At 45.6% G+C, this 22,326-nt stretch overlaps 1 protein-coding gene across 3 annotated transcripts in view; it reads left to right on the forward strand.

Annotated features, from left to right (window-relative positions):
* LOC147689419 (vomeronasal type-2 receptor 26-like) overlaps positions 1 to 15,761 on the forward strand; it is a 583,477-nt gene extending 567,716 nt beyond the window's left edge. For all 3 annotated transcript variants that reach the window (XM_086940099.1, XM_086940100.1, XM_086940098.1), the window contains one exon: positions 14,854 to 15,761. In XM_086940099.1, coding sequence (XP_086796225.1) covers positions 14,854 to 15,761 — 908 coding nt within the window. The remainder of the gene's footprint in view (positions 1 to 14,853) is intronic.
* Positions 15,762 to 22,326: the final 6,565 nt, after the last annotated feature.

The following is a 22,326-nucleotide window of genomic DNA, read 5'->3' on the forward strand; positions in this document are numbered from 1 at the left end:
CTTCGCTTAGCACTTAGGACTAATTTCCACCCCTTGGAGTTTGTGGAAAGTCTCAGGCAGAATGCTCCGCAGCACTCTGTATCAGGCACCTATAGAGTTCGTAGGGTCAGTGACAGGTCTGCTACTCGGACAAGTCGGACAATTTCTCTAAGCCAAGCTAGGCTATATATACTGTTTTGAGTCCCCAAGACCACCCATAATGATAAATGTTGCAATATGACAAAGTCCCATCTTCTGATTGGTCAAGAGAGGTGGTTAGGACATAGGTACCACCTATATTCTTATTACGTATTTCATGTGACATTACCCTCCCCCTAACATCTGGGTTCCCAGGCATACGTGTGGGAAAGTACAATAGTGAAGAAAGGGTTTGCAACATTGTTGCACATTCAGAGTAAAAATAGCAAGTCTTCAAGGGCGAAGGTGCGCTTGGAAAGGACAGTCCCATTTTCAATAGCCAACTGGCCAGGTTCCATTGCTGCACGTCCCAGATCTTAGGTCACGTGATGAGGGATACGTCAGCTTCAATATGGTTCCCGTCCCTACTTCCAGGCCCTCATTTACGCGGTACATGAAAAGTAAGGGAAAACAAATTAATAACACAGAATAAAATGAATACACTGTACACCATGACCAACTACTCTTAATCCCTTATTTTATAATACTTATAGCATTAAGAGTTAGTGCAGAAAAGATGCATAGACAAAAGCGGCTTAAGATAGCATGAAGCATGATTAGTGACAAGCGGCCATTTTAACACTACTGCGCATGAGCAAACTTTTCCCTCCAGATTGCGAGTGCGTCACATCACATGGGTATGACCGACGCATGCGCAGACTGGATTTCTGCAAAGCGGCCATTTTATTAATGTGCAAGCTTGATTACGATGAAAAACACATAGGCAAGCCTCCTAGGGACACCCGTGTGTTGGGGAAATACAAATAAATGACAAACAATCGGAGTTAGTATAGTTATGATTTAAGGCGAGGTTCATGAAAGAGAGCAAGTCGCGTTACGTGCGAATCCTTGCTCCATCAGTATCACCAGTCCTTATTTCTTAATTTTGTTGTTGTTGAGGCAGTTTCCTCCATTTATACCTTGTAATGCATTGAATTCATTTGCTCATTTACAGATGCGCCGCTGATGAAGGGACCCCCATGTCCCGAAATGCATTGGGCTGACTTTCTACATGTCTGCTATAATCTGCAAATACACAACTGATGTTGTATAATTTTTATGGAAATTTTAAACATTTTGAAAAACTAGGTGGAGCTTAGATCCACTTAAATGTTTGTTTATGTAATCATAAGTTCATGTACAATCGTTCTTTCTAAAAGCTGCAAGGTAAATACACATAACAGCAAATAATGAGTGTTGGTCATTTTTTATTTAAAAACTGTTTTTTACACAATAGTACAACTGTTTGAATATTTTTGGGCTTTATTCCCACAGGAACAGTGCTACCCACTCAGGGATTTCATTCCTGTACAAACACTAATTGACTACAGCCTGCGGGGTCCTAACAGGCAGTGGGTACGCACCCTTTGTCAGAAATATTGAGTACAATACTAGAAGGATTAAAGTGATCATAAGGCAGTGCATCCGCCCCATTTACTCTGCTCTAGTACATATGCACATTCTCCGCAGCCTGCCGTCTCCTTGCAGCTGTGCAACATCGAGGCACCCTGGGTATTCCAGGATATTTATGTAAAAATAGCCTGAAGCGTTCCCCGGCCTTTGAAAAGAAGCGCACCCTGGAGTAAAGCCAACGTCTGGGCACGCTGTGAGCTGAGAATTCGGGCTGCTGCGATTGTTCAGAACCGTGCAGGAACAATGATTGGTAAACATTCATAAATCAATGTAATGGACGATATGTTAATAGTAATTATACAGTACAAACAAAAAAACGAAACAAATTTGCTGACTGTATGCTCTGATAACCAACTGTGTGAGCCATCCTAGGCTTGAAGGCATAGTGCATGCATTATACAGCAGTGTGGCTAAAAAAAAACAAGCTCGCGCGGCAGCAGGGGGAGGTGCGTAGGCGGCAGCAGGGGGGAGGAGGGTGGCCTCTGTGATTCCATTGCGGGAGCGATAATTGCTGCCATATGGCGGTGCTCGCTCCTGCAAGTGAATAGCAACACGTGTACGCGTTGCCATTGAAGGCAATAGAACGCATGCACGTTTTTGGCCGAAAAGCCGTACCGATAAAAAAAGGTATTTTTGCCTATGCAACGCATGTGCTGGGTCGGCAAGACCCAAAAAAGTGCCCCAACAGTATTCATGGTTCCAAACAACGCTCATTTGGTTCATCAGCTTTGATGGATACCTGTCTTCTAAGAATAACGAAAAGATACACATAGGCATGTTCATTTACCAACCGGATATGCACTTGCGTTCAACTCGATGTTAAGAGTGAACACACTCAGACAGAATCGCCAAACTTTCAAAATTTTTGCTTACTCGCAAACTTACTTCCTGCATCGGAGTGCTTAACCCAGGGTCTGATACGGAACCAAACCGCTCGAGAGTTCTCCATGACTGAACTATGCGCTATATGATATGCAGCGTGACAGGAGTCACGTGTTAGTTTACTGTGATGTATTTAAAGGGACTACTCACTTTGTTGAATGCTTAATGCAATAACGAAAAACAAAAACAAAAAAGAGAACAACTAATCCCCTTCGTACAGAGTTCTGCGGCATGACATATGATCACATACAGAGACCCTCATTCGTTATGTGAGCCAGAAACGATAACATGATATAAAACAGATATCTCACCACCATTGATTCTGTCATACTACAGTCTTTCAGTTCTGTGAATACATGATTAAATGTTCATCGATGAATGCTCAAACCACAATTTAAAACCTGATTAAAGGAAAACACAATATTAAAGATAACATGCTAATTCAATACGGTCGTTCAACCCAAACGGATGTGTAGAATTAAGTCTCTTGATCCAATAAAATTCAGATCTTAACATCTGGACACATTTTTAAGGATTTTAATATGGTGAATCTCAACTGCGACACATTCCCAGCCAGTGCATGGATTTCGATAATTTTTCATTTTTCAATCTTATGCTGCTTTTATGTTCCCATCTTTCTTTCTGTGATTCCTACATAGATTTTTCCGCACGGGCAGTCTATAGCATATACAACATTTGTAGTATTGCATGTACTCATATGTTTCAAACTAATCTTATAGCCCTTTGAAGGGTGTGTACATTCATTGCATTTAATGACATTGTTGCAATGCGAACAATTACCACAAGTTTGCATGCCTTTAAATTTAGTTGTTCCACATTTAGCGTTTGTTTTAGATAGTAATGCCTTTACATTCTGTGAATGTTGAAAGGCAAATATCATTTTGTTCTTAGATATATACAATCTAAATCAGGTTCAGACTCTATCAAATGCCAATGCTTTTTGATGATGTTCTTAATTTGGATGTCTTCAGTGGAATGTTTCAAGATGCATATATTAGATTTTTGTTAGATCTTGATTTCATGTTCAATTAAAGTTGATCTTTCTAAACGTCTTACTTTAATAATTAATTCACTGATCAGAGCTTCTGGATATCCTCTATCCATGAATCTGTCAGAGTGGGTTTTTATTGCTTTCATGGCTTCTTCTTGTGGGCTTGTGATCCTTTTAAGTCATAAGAACTGTGAGAACGGCAAATGTTTCTTCAATGCCTGCTGATGAAAACTTTTAAAGTGGAGACAATTAATGATCAGTAGGTTTCATATACACGTTGATTTTGATGTCGCTACTTCCAATTTGTACTAGGACATCTAAAAACGCAATGCTTCTTTTATCGATAGTGTAGGTAAATTTGATATGTTGATGACATTTATTTAAACGTTGGATATTGTCATCTAATGCATTCTCCTCACCTTTCCAAATTATGAAAATATCGTCAATATATCTTTTGAACATCGTTGTTACTCCATGTTGTTTCCTGTAAGATATGGTCATACTCAAATTTGGGCATGAACATATTTGCATAGGCCAGCACCCCAGCAAAGCCCATTGAAGTGCCATTACATTGAGCAAAACATTTTTTTCCATTGGAAGTAGCTGTGATACAATGCAAAATGCTTTAATTCCAAACGAAAACTTTTATTGGCTCCTTCACATTCATTGTTCAGTAAAAACCATTCAATAGCTTCAAGCCCCTCATGTGGGTGTTTAAAGAGGTTACATCCACTGTACATAACCGCCAATTAGACATGTCTTCCTTGAGTAATGACTCCAGTAGGTTTAAAAAAAGGTAGTGTCCTTAATGTAAGTTATCCAGTTCTGTACCACTGGCTGAAAAAATTGATCCTGATATTGACAATCGGTTCCGAGATAGATCCACAGGCTGATACTATGGATCTGAAAGGAGGTTTCAATAGACTTTTGTGAATTTTGGTAGCATATAGAATTGAGGACTTCATGGAAATTCATTATCAAGAAACTTATATGTCTTTTCACTTATCCAGCCCATCTCGTGGGCTTTATCTAGAATTTGTCCCAAAATTTTGGCTAATGCCATAGTTGGGTCTTTCTCTAATTGCATGTATACTCCTTTGTCTTGTACATGAGTAGCCACATTGCTCTGGTAAAATTCTATATTCATAACGACCAAAGCACCACCTTTTTCTGCCTTCTGGAATGTCAGTTCAGTGTTTTCTGCCAGGTCCTGAAGAATATTCCATTGCTTTTTTGTGAAATTTGTCATTTTAGGTTTGCCAAATTTAATCTTGTTGCAATTAATTTTCACAAGACGTTCGAAGATGTCAATAGTTTTGTTTGAAGTCGGTGCACACAATGAACTCTTTTTTTTAAACTCAATGTACTCTTGTGTTGTATGATGGTCAGTTGAAGCAGGCAAAATACAAAAAAAATATTTTAACTTCAAGGTGCGTAAAAATTTGAAGATGGAAACTTCTGTCTCAGCTATGTTGCTCGTATATGTGGGAACACACAATGTCCCTTTATTTAGTACTTGTATTTGATCTTTTGTCAGATTAACATTTGATATGTTCATTACTAAGTAATTTTTGTAGTGCTCCTTAGGGATCTATTGACTGTGTCGGGGTCTGTCTCTTATGCCCCTGCAGGTTCTTCTATATTTGGAGCATTGTTGGCTGCTGGACTTGTGGATAAAAAAGACGCCTTGGTCCCTTTAGATGCTTGAATATTTGAGACTTGTGTGAATGTACTTGCTCCCCAATTCATTGGTGGCCTGTTTTGTGCAACATGTGAATCTGAAGCCATACTTTCTTGAGATTAACTCATTTATGTTTTTTGTTGCCACTTCATTTGGCCGTAGACCTACGCCCATGTATAAACTTCTTTGAGTTTATAATCAATAGTATCCCTACGATTTATACAATAAAGGGGAGCGACCCCTGACCCTCCTGGTAGGTTGCACCCCTTCCACGCAGCTCTGCCTGTGTGCCCCTGCTGCCGCTGCTGAGTACCCACTGGTAAGTGTGTTCTACCCCTGTTTCTGTGCCCCGTTTGTGCCCTCTGTGCCACTGTTTTTCCCCCCTCTGTGTGCCCTGCTCTTGCTTCTGTGCCACTTGTTTTTCCCTTCTGTTGTGCCCTGTTTTTGACCTCTGTGCCACTGTTTTGCCCCTCTGTGTGCCCCTTTTTCACTTTCTGTGCCACTGTCTTCCCCCTCTGTGTGCCCTATTTTTGCTTCTGTGCCACTAGTTTTTTCCCCTCTGTTGTGCCCCGTTTTTGACCTCTGTGTCACTGTTTTCCTCCTCTGTGTGCCCCGTTTTCACTTTCTGTGCCACTGTTTTTACCCCCTCGGTGTGTCCCGCTTTTGCTTCTGTGCCACTGTTTTTCCCCCCTCTGCGTGCCCTGCTTTTGCTTCTGTGCCACTTGTTTTTCCCTTCTGTTGTGCCCCGTTTTTGACCTCTGTGCCACTGTTTTGCCCCTCTGTGTGCCCCTTTTTCACTTTCTGTGCCACTTGTTTTTCCCTTCTGTTGTGCCCCGTTTTTGACCTCTGTGCCACTGTCTTCCCCCTCTGTGTGCCCCTTTTTCACTTTCTGTGCCACTGTTTTTACCCCCTCGGTGTGTCCCGCTTTTGCTTCTGTGCCACTGTTTTTCCCTTCTGTTGTGCCCCGTTTTTGACCTCTGTTCCACTGTTTTGCCCCTCTGTGTGCCCCTTTTTCACTTTCTCTGCCACTGTTTTTCCCCCCTCTGTGTGTCCCGCTTTTGCTTCTGTGCCACTCGTTTTTCCCTTCTGTTGTACCCCGTTTTTGACCTCTGTGCCACTGTTTTGCCCCTCTGTGTGCCCCTTTTTCACTTTCTGTGCCACTGTTTTCCCCCTCTGTGTGCCCCGTTTTCACTTTCTCTGCCACTGTTTTTCCCCCCTCTGTGTGCCCTGCTTTTGCTTCTCTGCCACTTGTTTTTCCCTTCTGTTGTGCCCCGTTTTTGACCTCTGTGCCACTGTTTTGCCCCTCTGTGTGCCCCTTTTTCACTTTCTGTGCCACTGTTTTCCCCCTCTGTGTGCCCCGTTTTCACTTTCTCTGCCACTGTTTTTCCCCCCTCTGTGTGTCCCGCTTTTGCTTCTGTGCCACTCGTTTTTCCCCTCTGTTGTACCCTGTTTTTGACCTCTGTGCCACTGTTTTCCCCCTCTGTGTGCCACTTTTTTGCTTCTGTGCCACTCGTTTTTCCCCTCTGTTGTGCCCCGTTTTGACCTCTGTGCCACTGTTTTCCCCCCTCTGTTGTGCCCCGTTTTGACCTCTATGCCACTGTTTTCCCCCTCTTCGCGCCCCATTCTGCTTCTGTCCCACTGTTTCCCCGCCCGCCTGCCCACTCGCTGCACCCGCCTCCCAGCTGCTCCTCCCTCCCACCTCTACCGGGTGAAAAATGAAAAATCATCAGTAGCCATGTACTGGCTGGAAACAGGACACAATGTGTCGCAGTTGAGATTCACCATATTAGAATCCTTAAAAATGTGTCCATATATTGATCCACACAAACAGCTGTTAAGATCTGAATTTTATTGGATCAAGAGACTTAATTCTACACATCCGTTTGGGTTAAACAACCGTATTGAATTAGCATGTTTTCTTTAATATTGTGTTTTCCTTCCATCAGGTTTTAAATTGTGGTATGAGCATTCATCGATGAACATTTAATCATGTATACACAGAACTGAAAGACTGTAGTATTACAGAATCAATGGTGGTGAGATGTCCGTTATATATCATGTTATCGTTTCTGGCTCACATAACAAATGAAGCTCTATGTATGTGATCATATGTCATGCCTCAGAACTCTGTATGAAGGGGATTATTGTTCTCTTTTTGTTTTTCTATTTCTTTATTGTGTTAAGCATTCAACAAAGTGAGTAGTCCCTTTAAATAAATCACAGTAAACTAACACGTGACTTCCGCATATCACGTAGTGCGTAGTTCAGTCATGGAGAACTCTCGAGCGGTTTGATTCCGTACCAGACCCTGGGTTAAGCACTCTTCTGCAGAAAGTAAGTTTGCGCGTAAGCGAACATTTGGAAAGTTTGGCGATTCTGTCTGACTGTGTTCACTCTTAACCTCAAGTTGAACGCGAGTGCATATCAGGTTGGAACCGGTTCACGTAAATGAACATGGCTATATGCATCTTTTTGCTATTCTTAAAAGACGGGTATCCATCAAAGCTTTTAAACTAAATGAGCGTTGTTTAGAACCATGAATGCTTTTGGGGCACTTTTTTAGATTAGATAGGACCGCGTTGACGTGTAACTTTGGTTGAAATGCGAGTTATAGGGTTTATCAGTCAAACATAGCATAAGGTATTGGTTTTTAATAATTTTGGGACATGAGCACTTTCCAAGAACATGGGCATTAAGTATGTGATCAAGTTTTACATCATGAAATACATGAGATGCAGCACCGCGCATTCATTTCTCTATTGTCACTTTATGTACATTGAGTACCTTTTTGTACTATTACATGTTATATGTAAGTATGGGCCAAAAATCGGTTCCGCTCGCGAAATTCGCGGATTTTCTGCAATTTTGCAATCCGCGAATCTTGCAAAATTGCTGAAAAATTCGCACGTTCGCTCGCAGTAGGATTATTATTTTTTTTCGGGCCAGCTAACTCAAGGGACCAAAGTTACAGGCACACACGGTCACTGGAGGCAAACCTTCTGGCCCTTTACGCAGCTGCAGTGTAGGAAAAGCACTATACATTTACCCAACGAGGTAGCACTTACTGATTAGCTACTAGAAGTACTCCAGTTGAGTAGAGGTATTGCACAAAACGGTGGCATCTTCGTGGATAAATATGCAGGGCAGGATTCATTCTGGCACGAGGCTCCTGTCACAACAATTAAACCTCAACAGGAAGCACTTACAGATAAGCAGGTGCCCGAGTTGAAGCCAAATTCTGTAACGTTTTAATCAGCCCAAAACATTAGTGAGCACGGTCGAGGCTGGGCAAGTGTGCTTTATCCCCATCCCTGCCATAGAAAATTAGCTGTAATACTTCAGGGAGGTCTTTGCATCCATGAGTTTCTCGAGAGCGATCCCTGTGTAATTCCTATGACCAGAAGGCTGCTTTCTCCTCATATGATGCCCTGCTCGCTCTCTGACCCTTTATACACAAGAGGCATGTGAACATGAATAGAAGCCTCGCCCATTTGGCCCCGCACACCAGGAAACAGTCTTTTTTGGGCAAATCTGCAAGTTCGTAAATTTTTTCGCAAACTCGCTGATTTATTTGCAGATTTTGCGCAAATTTGCAGATCGCAAATCCGCAAAATTCGCCCACACTTAGTTTTATGCTAGTAATTATAATATCCATTATCGTTTGTCAGTATTACATTGAATACATGTATAACTTTTGTTTATTAAGAAAGATAGACTGATTAGCATCTTGCATTATTTTATTTTTCGACCCCTGAAGAAGGGTCCATGGAGTGACCTGAAATGCATTCGGTTGTAAAATCTATGGATTACATATAACTGGAAGTTCAAATAATGTCCGTTAGATTGAACAAATAAAAATCTATTTATTTCTCAAAATAAAGATGTAGCATTGAAAAGAAATGGCTTGCAATTTTGTTTATTGAAAATTTGGCATCACAAATATTGATAAGGAACCCCAGAGGTTTCCATGGAAAAAGTGTACACATTCATCGGGGAAGGGCTCACCTGACCGGACCATGAATGTATTAGATAGTCCCTTCATAAACACTTCCTTACCTGTACCTAAATCCCTCATTGTCCCTCCCTAAACTACTCCCGTTTACCTGTACATAATCCCCATTTTCCTGCCACTGTAGAGTATTGTGCACACTCAGATTTCAGTTTCTGCAGCACAGGACAGCACCTTGCATAGTCAGAGCACAAATCTCCATTTCTGCGGCACAGTACAGAACCATGCATGCTCAGAGCACAGATAACCAATTTGCAGGTGCATAGCTTCGGGGGAAGGGAGGGGGATTGGGTTATGACACTCCCTCAAATAAAGTAATTATTGGCGTGGTAGTTGGGTCCGGAGGGGCTCTAAGTCGGTCTGCAGTGATTTGGAAATTTTTTCTTGTCATGCTTGTTTAACTAAAAGGTTAAATTTTTTCTTTATTACTTTGCTGCCCTTCCGATTTGCCTTCCAATGCCCCTCTTTAATGAGATGGATAGTCTGCCAGTCCTACTCATTTGAGGAACAGAGTACCATCATACAGTCCTGAACAAACTGATTTTCTCCACAGATGAAGGAGGACTCGCAGTACGGGATATGGAGCTCTATAACTCTGCAGGGCAACTCAAATGGGCGGCTTACTGGCGGTATGGAGGTTGTGATGAAACAGCGGAGGATCGCCATTTGTACGCACTCGATACACCATTGCGGCCCTGTTACTCACACTGCAAGCACAGCATGGGGTCAGAGGGTCTCTTAATATATACTCTCTAGTTTGCATGGATCTGGGCTCTACAATGCACTGGGACAAAGATCCTCTACTTTCCACTAACAGCCCTACTTCATCTCCCTCATACAGGAGGCTGGACTAGACTAGATGATTAGTTGCAGAGGGGCATGATGATTATGGAGCACTGGTTTTCGAACAAGCAATTGCAGAGCTTCACTTTACTAATGGACATGCTTTCCTTTCCCTGATATTACTTTTTTTTCTCTATGTGCAGTGGTGGCCACTATTTGTTGGCCATGGGGTTGGGGATAGACTTGAACCCCCACCCCCAATTGCCCCAAAACTATTTTCACCACATCTGGATGGGTATGAGCTATTATGCTCCTTTATTGGTCATGACTCTCCCAAACTAAGAGTGACCATGTTCACCTTCAAGACCAATGAGCCATGGACATGGGCAGACAAGGACTGGTCTAATGTTCTGGGTAACACTCATTACACGTCCTGCAATGCATTCTTTAAACTGATTCAATGTTGCTATGTCCATAGGGTGTACTTAACCCCAACGTGCATCAACGGGATTTTCCCAGGGGCCCAAGCGGTTAGCCTTAGATGCCAGCAAGGTGGTGAAGACTTTTATTGTATGTGCGACACTGCTCGACCCTCACACCTTATTGGGAAGCAGTGATATGCCTCATCAATGTTGCCACAAGCCAGAATCTCAATAGGACTAAGACTGTCTCTTTACTGAGATTGCTCCCCACACCCCATTCCAAATCATCACCTTAAATTTGCAATCTTATTTCACGTCCTTCTCGCTGACGCATATCGATGTTCTGTGAATCCCCTAACAGTCCCTCCATACAGGAGTGGAGACAAGAATTGCCCAAATGGTCTGAATGTGAGAGAATTTTAATGAAGCTGGAAGTACAGAACGTTTGGTGTAATACAGACCACACGCTGGCTTGGGATATGATACAGAACGACTACCCTTTTGTAGCTAATGATGGCCACCTACTCTCTGCTCCAGTAGAAGAATCCTCTTATGGGAGTTGAGGCACCAATCTCTGCCAATTGGGTCGTTAGCCACTTGTGCCACTTTTGATGACCATGAAGAAAACTCGCCGCACTCAACGCCTGCCACCCTCTGCACTCTACCCCCCCCCCCCATACTGCAATGATCCATCATACATATTAGTGTGGTATGAACCCCCCAGTGGACAATTGGGCCCTCATTTAAGGGGATCTGGTGTAGAGGAGTGAAGCAAGTCACCTTGCTGCGCTGCCTCATGTTAAAGTGAAAAGGCAGGATTACACCATATTTATTCAGTATGGTGCATGCAGTCGCCCTTGCTCCATGGTGCAAGGGTGCCAGTGTTGTCAGCAGTATTCTTTTTGTGCAGGAAAGGGTACAGAAACAACCTAAGAGGCATTTTCCTCTTTCTATGTGTGCTGCAGAATGTGGAAATAACTTGTAGAAATAAAAACATTTCTCCTCGTTATGCCTCACCTCGGAAGGCGTAAGGATTTGGCTTTTTCTCAGGTTTCATGTTTTTTTAGATCTAGGGAAGCATCAAAATCCATCGCTGTTGCGTAGGAAAACAAACCATAAAGCCTATGGAACGTCTCCGGAGCGCAGAGTAAAGAAACGCAGCAATTTGTGTTATCTTGCCTTACCACATATGTATGAGGTCATTCAAAGTCACACATAGTGGCTTTGCATGGCCTCATAGATATGAGTTTGTCATCTACGCCACTGGAGCATCACCAAAAGTTACACTCCGCCGGCACAGGGGGCTTGTAAATAAGCCCAATGGTTCTGAATATTTCCCATTTGCTTTTAGGTTTATTTGTTCTTAATTACCCCTGCTTCCCCCAGGTTAGTGCTTGTTATACTCTAGGACTCATATTCGTAGCTAGCCTGTGTGGGTTAGCACTATGATTCAATTTTCCTGAATGTGAGTCGACCTTTTATCCTATCTTAAGTCACTCCTTTATGTACACCATTTTGCTATCAGTGATCTCAGCAGGTCTTATTGAAATAAGAGTATGTGTTGCAAGATATTGCCCTTGAATGTGATTGCACTCCATATAATAAAATGTTAATAAAATATGTCTTCGAAAATATGGTGCAGTTCAGCAATGCAGTGCAGCAACTTTGCTTTCACCGCCCGACCCTCAAGGCAGGACACAACCTCAACCTCGTCTTCGCAGGAGGTAACAATGTCCAATTCAGCTACACCACGCAACCCATCTGGACAGACCAATACTGCTTTCACTTCCACGTTGAAAATCCCACCACACCCAAAGCACCACCCGCCACCACAAAGGAACTGGAGCAAAGTCACCGAGGAGCACCTCAACTCCACGCTCAACTGCGATGCCCCCCGACCTCGACCGACACCAACTCCTCAGCCAAAGAACTTCACAGATGGATCACTAACTGCGCAGACATGCTGGCCCCCTCCACAACCACGACAGACAGCAACCAAGGAAGCCCCCTGGTTCACCACTAAATTCCAAGAATCCAGACACACCTGCAGACGTCTCAAGAAGAATTGGAGAAACAGCAAAACTAAAATGGAGACTGGGCATGGAGCATTTTGTTTATCACGACAGTCTGACTGTCCAAGCCTGGTCCTGGGACCCCCATCACCCTGCTCCCCAGTCGTTTCCGCTGGACTCGACCCGCAAGTGACCGGGTGTCACTAATGTGTTTCCCCATAGACTGCAACATTATTGTTTTGCAGCAGTTAAATGCACTAATTGATTTCTCTTTTAAAAATTCATAACTCTGGTTATTCTCATCCCACTGTCTTCATTTTGGTGTCTACAAACATATAAAATATGTTCTATTTTTATAAATTGTTGTCAGTTTTCTTTTGAGTCAAGTCAGTTACTTATCGTCCAGATTGGTACTATGAATTGATTAACACATGTTTCTCTGCTAAAGCCTGACTGCTCTGTGCCACACTACCAGGACTGAGATAGGGATTTATTAGTGTGAATCCAAAGAATCTATTTGGGGCAACGTGAAGGTGTTACATAGTCCAGCTTAACCCGCCTCACTACATAAGTCCTCACTTTCCTACAGTGAGAATTATTGCAATAAAACGGTAGCAGAGATTAGCCATAAAGTAATTACCATACCACTCATGATGAGAGCCCATGTGTCATCCAAGACAGCCCTTTGGATCAGTAGTTGATGCTGGTGGTGCTAAAATCTAATACCACTGGGAATGACATTCAACAGCTGTGATACTTATCGCCTGCAAAATGGGAGAAAACATGTGTGGTGCAGTGCTAGAATTGAAGTTTTATAAAGCGCTCATGTATATCGGAGGATTTTTGGTGCTAGCTTCTAACACTGAGGGGCCCTGATTAGTTGCTGTAAAGCCATGTCTTTAAGGATTTCCTGAAATTCATGAGTCAATGCGGATTTGATATTAAAGAGAAGAGTGTTGCAATGTAAGGTTGTGCCACCAATGAAGCTTCCGCATCACAAGAAACAAGCTTGTGGAAGGGACCTATCAGATTTCTAGCGATACTAGAGTGAAGCACTCTACTAGGGGAGTACCACTTAGTATTATTCATTAATATGTTTAGATCCAGACTGCTTTTTCTGCCTTTAGAGACTATGGGAACCAGGGAGAGATGGATTTCTGATTTTCATGGTGTGATGATATCTAATGCCTGGGTAAACGCTTCCTCAAAATCCTTCAAAGCATGATTAATATCTCCATGAGTGGTAGGGAGGGAAGGAGTAAAATGTGAAGTAAAGGACTGAAGAGACACCTCTCTCCAGGGTCCGACCTTTCTAGGTGACAGAGCGGTGAGGTCCAGGGATTTTCCAACATGGAGATGAAAATTGATAGAGAAATGTTCTGTCCAGAACTTAGGCATGGGGGATTCGACCTATAGGTTAGGAGAGTTTGTGAATATGAAATCTAATGTGTGCCCAGTTATGTGTGTTGGGCCTACTACTTATCGATGGAGGCCTAATGAAATGACACTGCTGCTAAGGTTTATAAAGTTTACTTGTGTTTGAGAAAATGTCACACATTGGCATAAATACAAAGTTTGCCTGTGCTCATTTCTGCAGTGTCCAAACATATTAGACTTTTATGGTTTATACGAAGATATTTATCTATTTAAGGGTATGACTGTTTATAGCGGAAACGTTATTTAGAGAAATAAAGAGAGCTGTGCATTGAGGTATTGGGGTTGAAGAACAGGGAGAGGAGTCATTTCAAGATTGTGTGTATGCTGTAGAGGAGGGGCCTTAATGGTTATGAGGCTTATGTAAGATCAGGAGATTAGAATGAATTGTGATAGTCACATAATGTAGTAGAAAGGGCAGAATGTCCAAACCAGCAGCACCAGTGAAAACAAAATATGGAGACTATACCCAAGCAGGGGCAGGATTGACCTTACAGGTGCAGCTACATGATCCCTACTCTAATGACAGATGTAAACTCCTATTATAAACATTCAAATCTGGGTATTCTTTTATTGCTTGAAGACATTCCTCCGTGAAAAGGAGAACCTTCTTGTTGCCTGTGTCCATGCCCCCATTACAGACCATTCTACATTCCTGAATACTTTTATGTAGTCAGGAATAGTGTACGCACATCCTACAGCCAGTAACTTCACAAATATTCTGGTACTACTCCTAGGTTTGTGAAGGGTTTTATAACACGCTCAAGGGTTGGAGAGTGACCACAGCTGCTAGATGTTCCTCTGTCTATCCTCCTGGCAGCCTCTATGGAGATTCTTGGTCAATGTGTTTTTGTTAATGAGTTGCAAGGCCCAGTGTGTATATTCCACACACAGTACACCCGCATACAGGTGTATTATTAGCCACATAGGTCATAATAAATTCACTGTGTCACATTCTATTCATCTGTCTCATCTTTCCCTACTTGAAAGCATCTTCTGTAATACTGAACAATGTTCTTTCATTGCAGATATGCCAAACTGCCTAAGATGCCCTGAAGACCAGTGGTCCAATCAGAAGAGAGATTCCTGCATTCCACGGGTGGTAGAGTTCCTGTCCTATGAGGATCTGCTGGGATCTGCCTTAACCTTAATTACAAGTTTGTTCTCCCTCCTCACTGCTGGAGTGCTAGGAATCTTTATTAAATACAGCAACACACCTCTGGTTAGAGCCAATAACCGAGATCTCAGCTACATCCTTCTCCTCTCCCTCATGCTGTGCTTCCTCTGCTGTTTTTTGTTTATCGGACGCCCGTCCAAGACTTCCTGTCTCCTCCGTCAAACTGCCTTTGGGATAATTTTCACTATTGCTGTTACTACAGTTTTAGCAAAAACTCTCACAGTTATCATTGCCTTCAATGCCACAAAGCCGGGCAGCAAGCTCAGAAAGTGGGTGGGCCCTCGATTGTCCATCTTTTTGATTCTTGGATGCTCACTTGGCGAGGTTGTGATATGCACTTGGTGGCTCCTTCTCTCTGCTCCATTTCCAGACATTGACACCAAAGCAGAAACCGGGAAGATGATCCTACAGTGTAACGAAGGTTCTGTCGCTGCGTTCTTTGCTGTGGTTGGTTATGTGGGATTCTTGGCTCTTCTTAGCTTTGTTGTTGCTTCAATAGCTAGAAAGTTACCGGCTACTTTCAATGAGGCCCAGTTTATCACCTTCAGCATGCTGGTGTTCTGCAGCGTCTGGGTCTCCTTCATCCCAGCGTACCTGAGCACCAAGGGCAGGTACATGGTGGCCGTGGAGATCTTCGCCATCCTTACTTCAAGCTCTGGACTGTTAGGCTGTATCTTCATCCCTAAAGTCTACATCATCCTCCGTAGGCCTGAGCTGAACACCAAGGACAATCTAATGGGTAAACTAGTAAACACCTGAGATTTATAGCACAATAATGAGTGGCAAATTATTGACCTGCAACATTACCAAGTACAGAAAATGGGATAGCACTGTATCTTCAAGGTAGGTATATGTAACTGTGTGTTTACACTTACTATTTTTAACTGCGTCCAAGCCGCTCCTGGACACACCCATGGACCCTTCTCTTGCAACTCCTGCAATTTCGACGGCACCAAGAACAACTCCTCATCCACTAACACCAACCAGATATCTGACACCAACAACCTTAAATGCATCCTGCTCAACACCCGCTCGGTCCACAGGCACGCCATCGACCTCTGGAATCTACTAGACACCATTTCACCGGACGTCGCCTTCCTAACAGAAACATGGATGAATGCCTCTTCAGCCCCAGACATCACCATTGCCATTCCGGAAGGATAAAAGATCATCCTAAAGGACCGCATCAAGCATACAGGAGGAGGCATCGCTATCGTCCATAAGAACTCCATCCGCATCTCAACCAGCTCAGACGTCAACCTCGCTAGCGCCGAACACCTTCACTTCCAGATCCACACCGACCCCAAGACCACACTCAGAGGCACCCTCCTCTACCAGCCTCCAGGACCCCGTGCACAATTCAGTGACGACATCACTGACTTTATCACCCCACACGCCCTCCCCTCCGAGAACTACATTCTATTGGGAGACCTCAATTTTCACCTGGAAAAAAGCAACGACAGCAACGCCACCACCCTTCTGGATAACCTCGCCAACCTCGGACTCAAACAACTTGTCTCTACGCCCACCCACATCGCAGGTCACACGCTCGACCCTATCTTCACCTCCAGCAAACATGTCTCATTCAGTCACACCTCAGCTCTTCACTGGACGGACCACAGCTGCGTTCACTTTACCTACAATAAGACCACAATCCACAACCATCCTCAATCCACCCTGCGAAGAAACTGGAACAAAATCACCAGCGACCAGATCTCCTTATCGCTTCTACTAAACCCCCCCGCCCACTCCTCAAACCCCGACCAAGCAGCCATCAACCTCACCCAATGGCTATCCAACAGCGCCGACATCCTAGCACCGTTGAAAAAACGCCAAATCAAGCTAGGCAGCAAAAACGCATCCTGGTTCAACGATGATCTTAAGAAATCAAAGAAACACTGTCGCTCCCTCGAAAAGGCCTGGAAAAAAGATCCTAACACCAGCACCAGGGACGCCTTCAAAAACGCCACCCGCATACACCACCAACTAATCCGGTCTGCCAAGAAAACCGCATTCAAAGACCGTCTAGATAACAACGCCCACAACAGCAAGGAATTATTCAACATCGTCAAAGAATTCACCAACCCCATTGCCAACTCCAACGACATCACCCCCTCCCAAGCCCTCTGCGACTCCCTAGCTTCCTTCTTCCACAACAAAATCGCAGACATCCACAACAGCTTCGACAATCGACCCGAAGACCAACCCACCCAATCTTCTGCAGGACCTTCATCCCCCTTGAACATCCTTAACGACTGGAACCCAATCTCCACTGAGGACACCATCCGCCTGATGAACTCCATCCACTCAGGATCCCCAACTGACCCATGCCCTCACCACATCTTCAACAAAGCAGACTCCATCATAGCACCACACCTCCGAGATGTCATCAACTACTCCCTCAACTCCGCCACCTTCCCGGAAAGCTGGAAACACGCAGAACTCAGCGCCCTTCTGAAAAAACCCACAGCTGACCCCTCCGAACTCAAAAATTACCGCCCCATCTCGCTCCTTCCATTCCCGGCCAAAGTCATTGAGAAAGCTGTCAACAACCAGCTCGCCGCCTTCCTCGAAACCAACAAATCCCTCGACTCCTCACAATCCGGCTTCCGAGCCAAACACAGCACTGAAACCGCCCTCATCGCAGCAACAGACGACATTCGAACTCTACTGTACAATGGAGACACAACGCCCTCATCCTCCTCGACCTCTCCGCTGCCTTCGACACAGTCTGTCACAACACCCTTCTACAGCGCCTCAGAGACGTAGGAATCCAAGGAAAAGCACTGGAATGGATCACCTCGTTCCTCACCGGAAGAACACAGAGAGTCCGCCTCCCACCATTCAAGTCAAAGGCCTCTGAAGTCATCTGCGGCGTGCCACAAGGATCGTCACTCAGCCCCACCCTCTTCAACGTATACATGAGCCCCCTTGCGGCCATCGCTCGCCAACACAATCTCAACATCATCTCCTATGCGGATGACACTCAACTGATCCTATCACTCATAAAAGACCCTAACACCGCCAAAACCAACTTACACGAAGGAATGAAAGAAGTAGCCGAGTGGATGAAGCACAGCCGTCTGAAACTGAACTCAGACAAAACAGAAGTCCTCATCTTAGGCACCTCCCCCTCCGCCTGGAATGACTCTTGGTGGCCAGAAGCACTTGGAAAAGCCCCCATCCCGACGGACCACGCACGGAACCTGGGCGTCATCCTGGACTCCTCACTCTCGATGACCAGACAAGTCAACGCCGTTTCATCATCTTGCTTCAACATTCTTCGCATGCTCAAAAAAACATTTCGCTGGATCCCCACCGAAACTAGAAAAACGGTGACCCACGCACTGGTCACGAGCCGCCTGGACTAAGGAAACACACTATACGCCTGTACCACCGCAAAACTCCAGAAAAAAACTCCAACGCATCCAGAACGCTTCAGCCAGGCTCATACTAGACATCCCTCATAAAGAACACATCTCTGGTCACCTGAAAAACCTCCACTGGCTCCCCATAAATAAGAGGATTACTTTCCGCCTCCTAACCCACGCACACAAAGCACTTTACGAACTTGGACCCGATTGCCTCAACACACGACTGTCCTTCTACACCCCCTCCCGTCAGCTGCGATCCTCCAACCAAGCCCTTGCCACTGTACCTCGCATCAACAAAACCACCATGGGAGGTAGATCCTTCTCCTACCTGGCAGCTAAAACCTGGAACTCACTTCCCACTCACCTTCGCCTTACTCAAAACCACCTAGCATTCAGAAAGCAACTTAAAACTTGAATATTCGACAAGTAACTCCCCACCCTCCCTCTAGCGCCTTGAGACCCTATGGGTATGTAGCGCGCTATATAAATCTCTTGACTTGACTTGACTTGACTATCTTGACAATGGAAAACATTGTTTACATCAAATGTGCTACAACGCATTCCATTACAACGCAAACCATTACATCACAAGTTGTTTCAAGGACTTGCTGTAGGGGGTGCGCTGATGTTGGATTCACAATCCAACACCTTCCCTGCTGTTGCACAAACTGGAGTAGGAATAGTAAATTATACTATACCTAAGTCCAGTGCGCCCCCTACAGCAAGTCGCTGTAACAACAATTGATGTAATGGTTTGCATTGTAACCACACAGTCATTGTTACAACCGTGTTGTAATGGAATGCGTTGATGTGCATTCATTGTAAATAGATATATTCCTTGACAACATGCTTACCATCAAGGCACATCGGTGTGGAGGCAAAAAACTATAAAGGGGCTTATTCAAGTAGGTTGTGCATTGCCCTTGCACCATGCAAGGGGGCTCAACGGTGATGCAAAACCTCTGATTAATCAAGTCACGCAAGACCACCTTGCACAGCCTTGGGTGGCTTGATAAATCTAGAAAAACACAACGGTGTGCAAATTGCTACTTTCAATCAAAGACATTTATAGAGCGCACTACATACCCGTAGGGTCTCAAGGCGCTGGGGGTAGGGGGGTGCCGCTACTGCTCGAACAGCCAGGTCTTCAGCTTCTTCCTGAAGGAGAGGTGGTCTTGGGTCAGGCGCAGGTCGGTCGGAAGGGAGTTCCAGGTCTTGGCGGCTAGGTAGGAGAAGGACCTTCCTCCTGTCATCGCTCTTCGGATGCGGGGGACGGCGGCGAGGGGGTGGTTGGCTGATCGGAGTTGGCGTTTGGGAGCGTAGAAGTTGATTCGGTTGTTGAGGTAGCTCGGGCCTTGGTCGTGTAGGGCTTTGTGTGCGTGGGTGAGGAGGCGGAAGGTGATTCTTTTGTTGACGGGGAGCCAGTGTAGATCTCTCCGATGTCCGGAGATGTGGCTGGTTCGTGGGATGTCGAGGATGAGTCTGGCAGAGGCGTTCTGGATCCGCTGGAGTCTCTTCTGGAGCTTGGCGGTGGTACCGGCGTAGAGGGCGTTGCCGTAGTCCAGTCGGCTGGTGACGAGGGCCTGGGTGACGGTCTTCCTGGTCTCGGTGGGGATCCACCAGAAGATCTTCCGTAGCATGCGTAGGATGTTGAAGCACGCCGAGGAGACGTTGTTGACTTGCCTGGTCATGGAGAGGGAGGAGTCCAGGATGAAGCCCAGGTTGCGTGCATGGTCTGTCGGTTTGGGTGCGGTGCCCAGGGCGGGAGGCCACCAGGAGTCGTCCCAGGCAGAGGGAGAAGAGCCCAGGATGAGGACCTCCGTCTTGTCTGAGTTCAGTTTCAGGCGGCTGGTCGTCATCCACTCGGCTACCTCTTTCATCCCTTCGCGCAGGTTGGCTCTGGCGGCGGCGGGGTCGTTGGTCAGGGAGAGGATCAGCTGGGTGTCGTCGGCGTAGGAGATTATGCTGAGGTTGTGTTGGCGTGCGATGGCCGCGAGGGGGCTCATGTAGACGTTGAAGAGGGTGGGGCTCAGCGAGGATCCTTGAGGGACGCCGCAGATGACTTCGGTGGCTTCTGACTTGTACGGTGGTAGGCGGACTCTCTGTGTTCTTCCGTCGAGGAAGGAGATGATCCATTCCAGAGCCTTCTTCTGGATTCCGACGTTGCTGAGGCGCTGTACTAGGGTGCGGTGGCAGACAGTGTCGAATGCCGCAGAGAGGTCTAGGAGGATGAGGGCCGCTGTTTCTCCGTTGTCCATCAGGGCTCGGATGTCATCTGTGGCGGCGATGAGGGCGATCTCGGTGCTGTGGTCGGCTCGGAAGCCAGACTGTGAGGGGTCGAGGGATCCATTTGTCTCAAGGAAGGCGGCCAGCTGCTTGTTGACGGTCTTCTCGATGACTTTGGCTGGAAACGGGAGGAGCGAGATGGGGCGGTAATTCTTGAGTTCGGTGGGGTCCGCTGTGGGTTTCTTGAGTAGAGCGCTGAGTTCGGCGTGCTTCCAGCTCTCAGGGAAGGTGGCGGTGTCAAAGGATGTGTTGATGATGTCTCGCAGGTGGGGTGCGATGACAGCGTCGGCCTTGTTGAAGACGTGGTGAGGGCAGGGGTCGGTCGGCGATCCGGAGTGGATGGAGTTCATCGTGCGGATGGTGTCTTCGGTGCTGATCGGAGTCCAGGCGTGGAGGGTGGTGGTCGGGGGTGGTTGTTTGGTCGTGGTGTGCGTTGGTTGGTTGTTGAAGCTGTTGTCTATGTCCGCGATCTTGTTGTGGAAGTATGAGGCGAGGGAGTTGCAGAGGTCTTGCGATGGGGTGATGTCGTTGTTTCCTGCGCTGGGGTTGGAGAGCTCTTTCACGATGTTGAAGAGTTCCTTGCAGTTGTGTGCGTTGTTGTCCAGACGGTCCTTGAATGCAGTTTTCTTGGCGGCGCGGATCAGCTGGTGGTGCTTCCGGGTGGCAAGCTTGAAGGTGGTCCTGTTGTCCGGTGTAGGTTCCCTTCTCCAGACTTTCTCGAGGGCTCGGCAGTTCTTCTTGGAGCTCTTGAGTTAGTCGGTGAACCATGGGGCTTTCTTGCTGCCGGGTCTGCTGGGCGGGGTCCTCAGCGGGGCGAGCTCGTCCGCGCAGTTGCGAGCTCGTCCGCTTTGTGTTAGTCTGCCCTGGGAAGGCATTCCATGGGTGGAGCGTGGGTGTTCCCATGCATCCACCTATTGATTCTGAAGTATTCCCAAATTTACCAATACTGGTATACCTGGGAATGCGTCAGAATGCTACGCTCTCCCATAAGAGGCATAATGAGGAGAAATATCTGTGTTTCTACTTTTACTTCCTCTTTATATCTGTGTTCCATTCTGCAGCACACATAGAAAGGGGAAATTATCTTGGGGATTGTTTTTGTGTATGAAGGTGTCCCTTCCTGCACAAATATAATCCAGCTTACAACACAGGCACCCTTGCACCATGGTGCAAGGGGGCCTGCTTTGGCGCCAGGCAGCACATCGTGCACCAGCACTGGGAAGTGACACAACGCCGTATAGTGTTAAGTGCGGTCCATTTTTGCCCTTTCCCTATCTCGCAGTGCAGCACAGAAAGGTGACGCGCTGAGCTGTGTGAGATCTTAGTAAATATGATCCTAAATCTACCAATGTACCTGCCTTGACAATACAGCTTCAGACCCCATCCTGACTTGATATTTTTGCAGCCAATGTTCTGCACTCAGCCATGTGCTAAAAAGTGCACAAGAGCCCAACGAAGAACAAGCAAGTAGAGGTCATGTTGTACTGGGATATGTTCACAGTTCATCATTTACACACAGTTTTATATTGTAAACATCAACTATTACTGACTTAAATATGTGATCCCTTAGGGAATACTTTATCAGCTTAGTATTCTAGCAATCAAAGCTTTACTGCTGGGAGAGATGATTTCAAATTATTTAAGTCTGTGCCTACCGTTATATG

The sequence above is a fragment of the Lissotriton vulgaris genome, chromosome 10 (genome assembly GCF_964263255.1).
Source record: "Lissotriton vulgaris chromosome 10, aLisVul1.2, whole genome shotgun sequence".
In the NCBI taxonomy this organism is placed as follows: Eukaryota; Metazoa; Chordata; class Amphibia; order Caudata; family Salamandridae; genus Lissotriton; species Lissotriton vulgaris.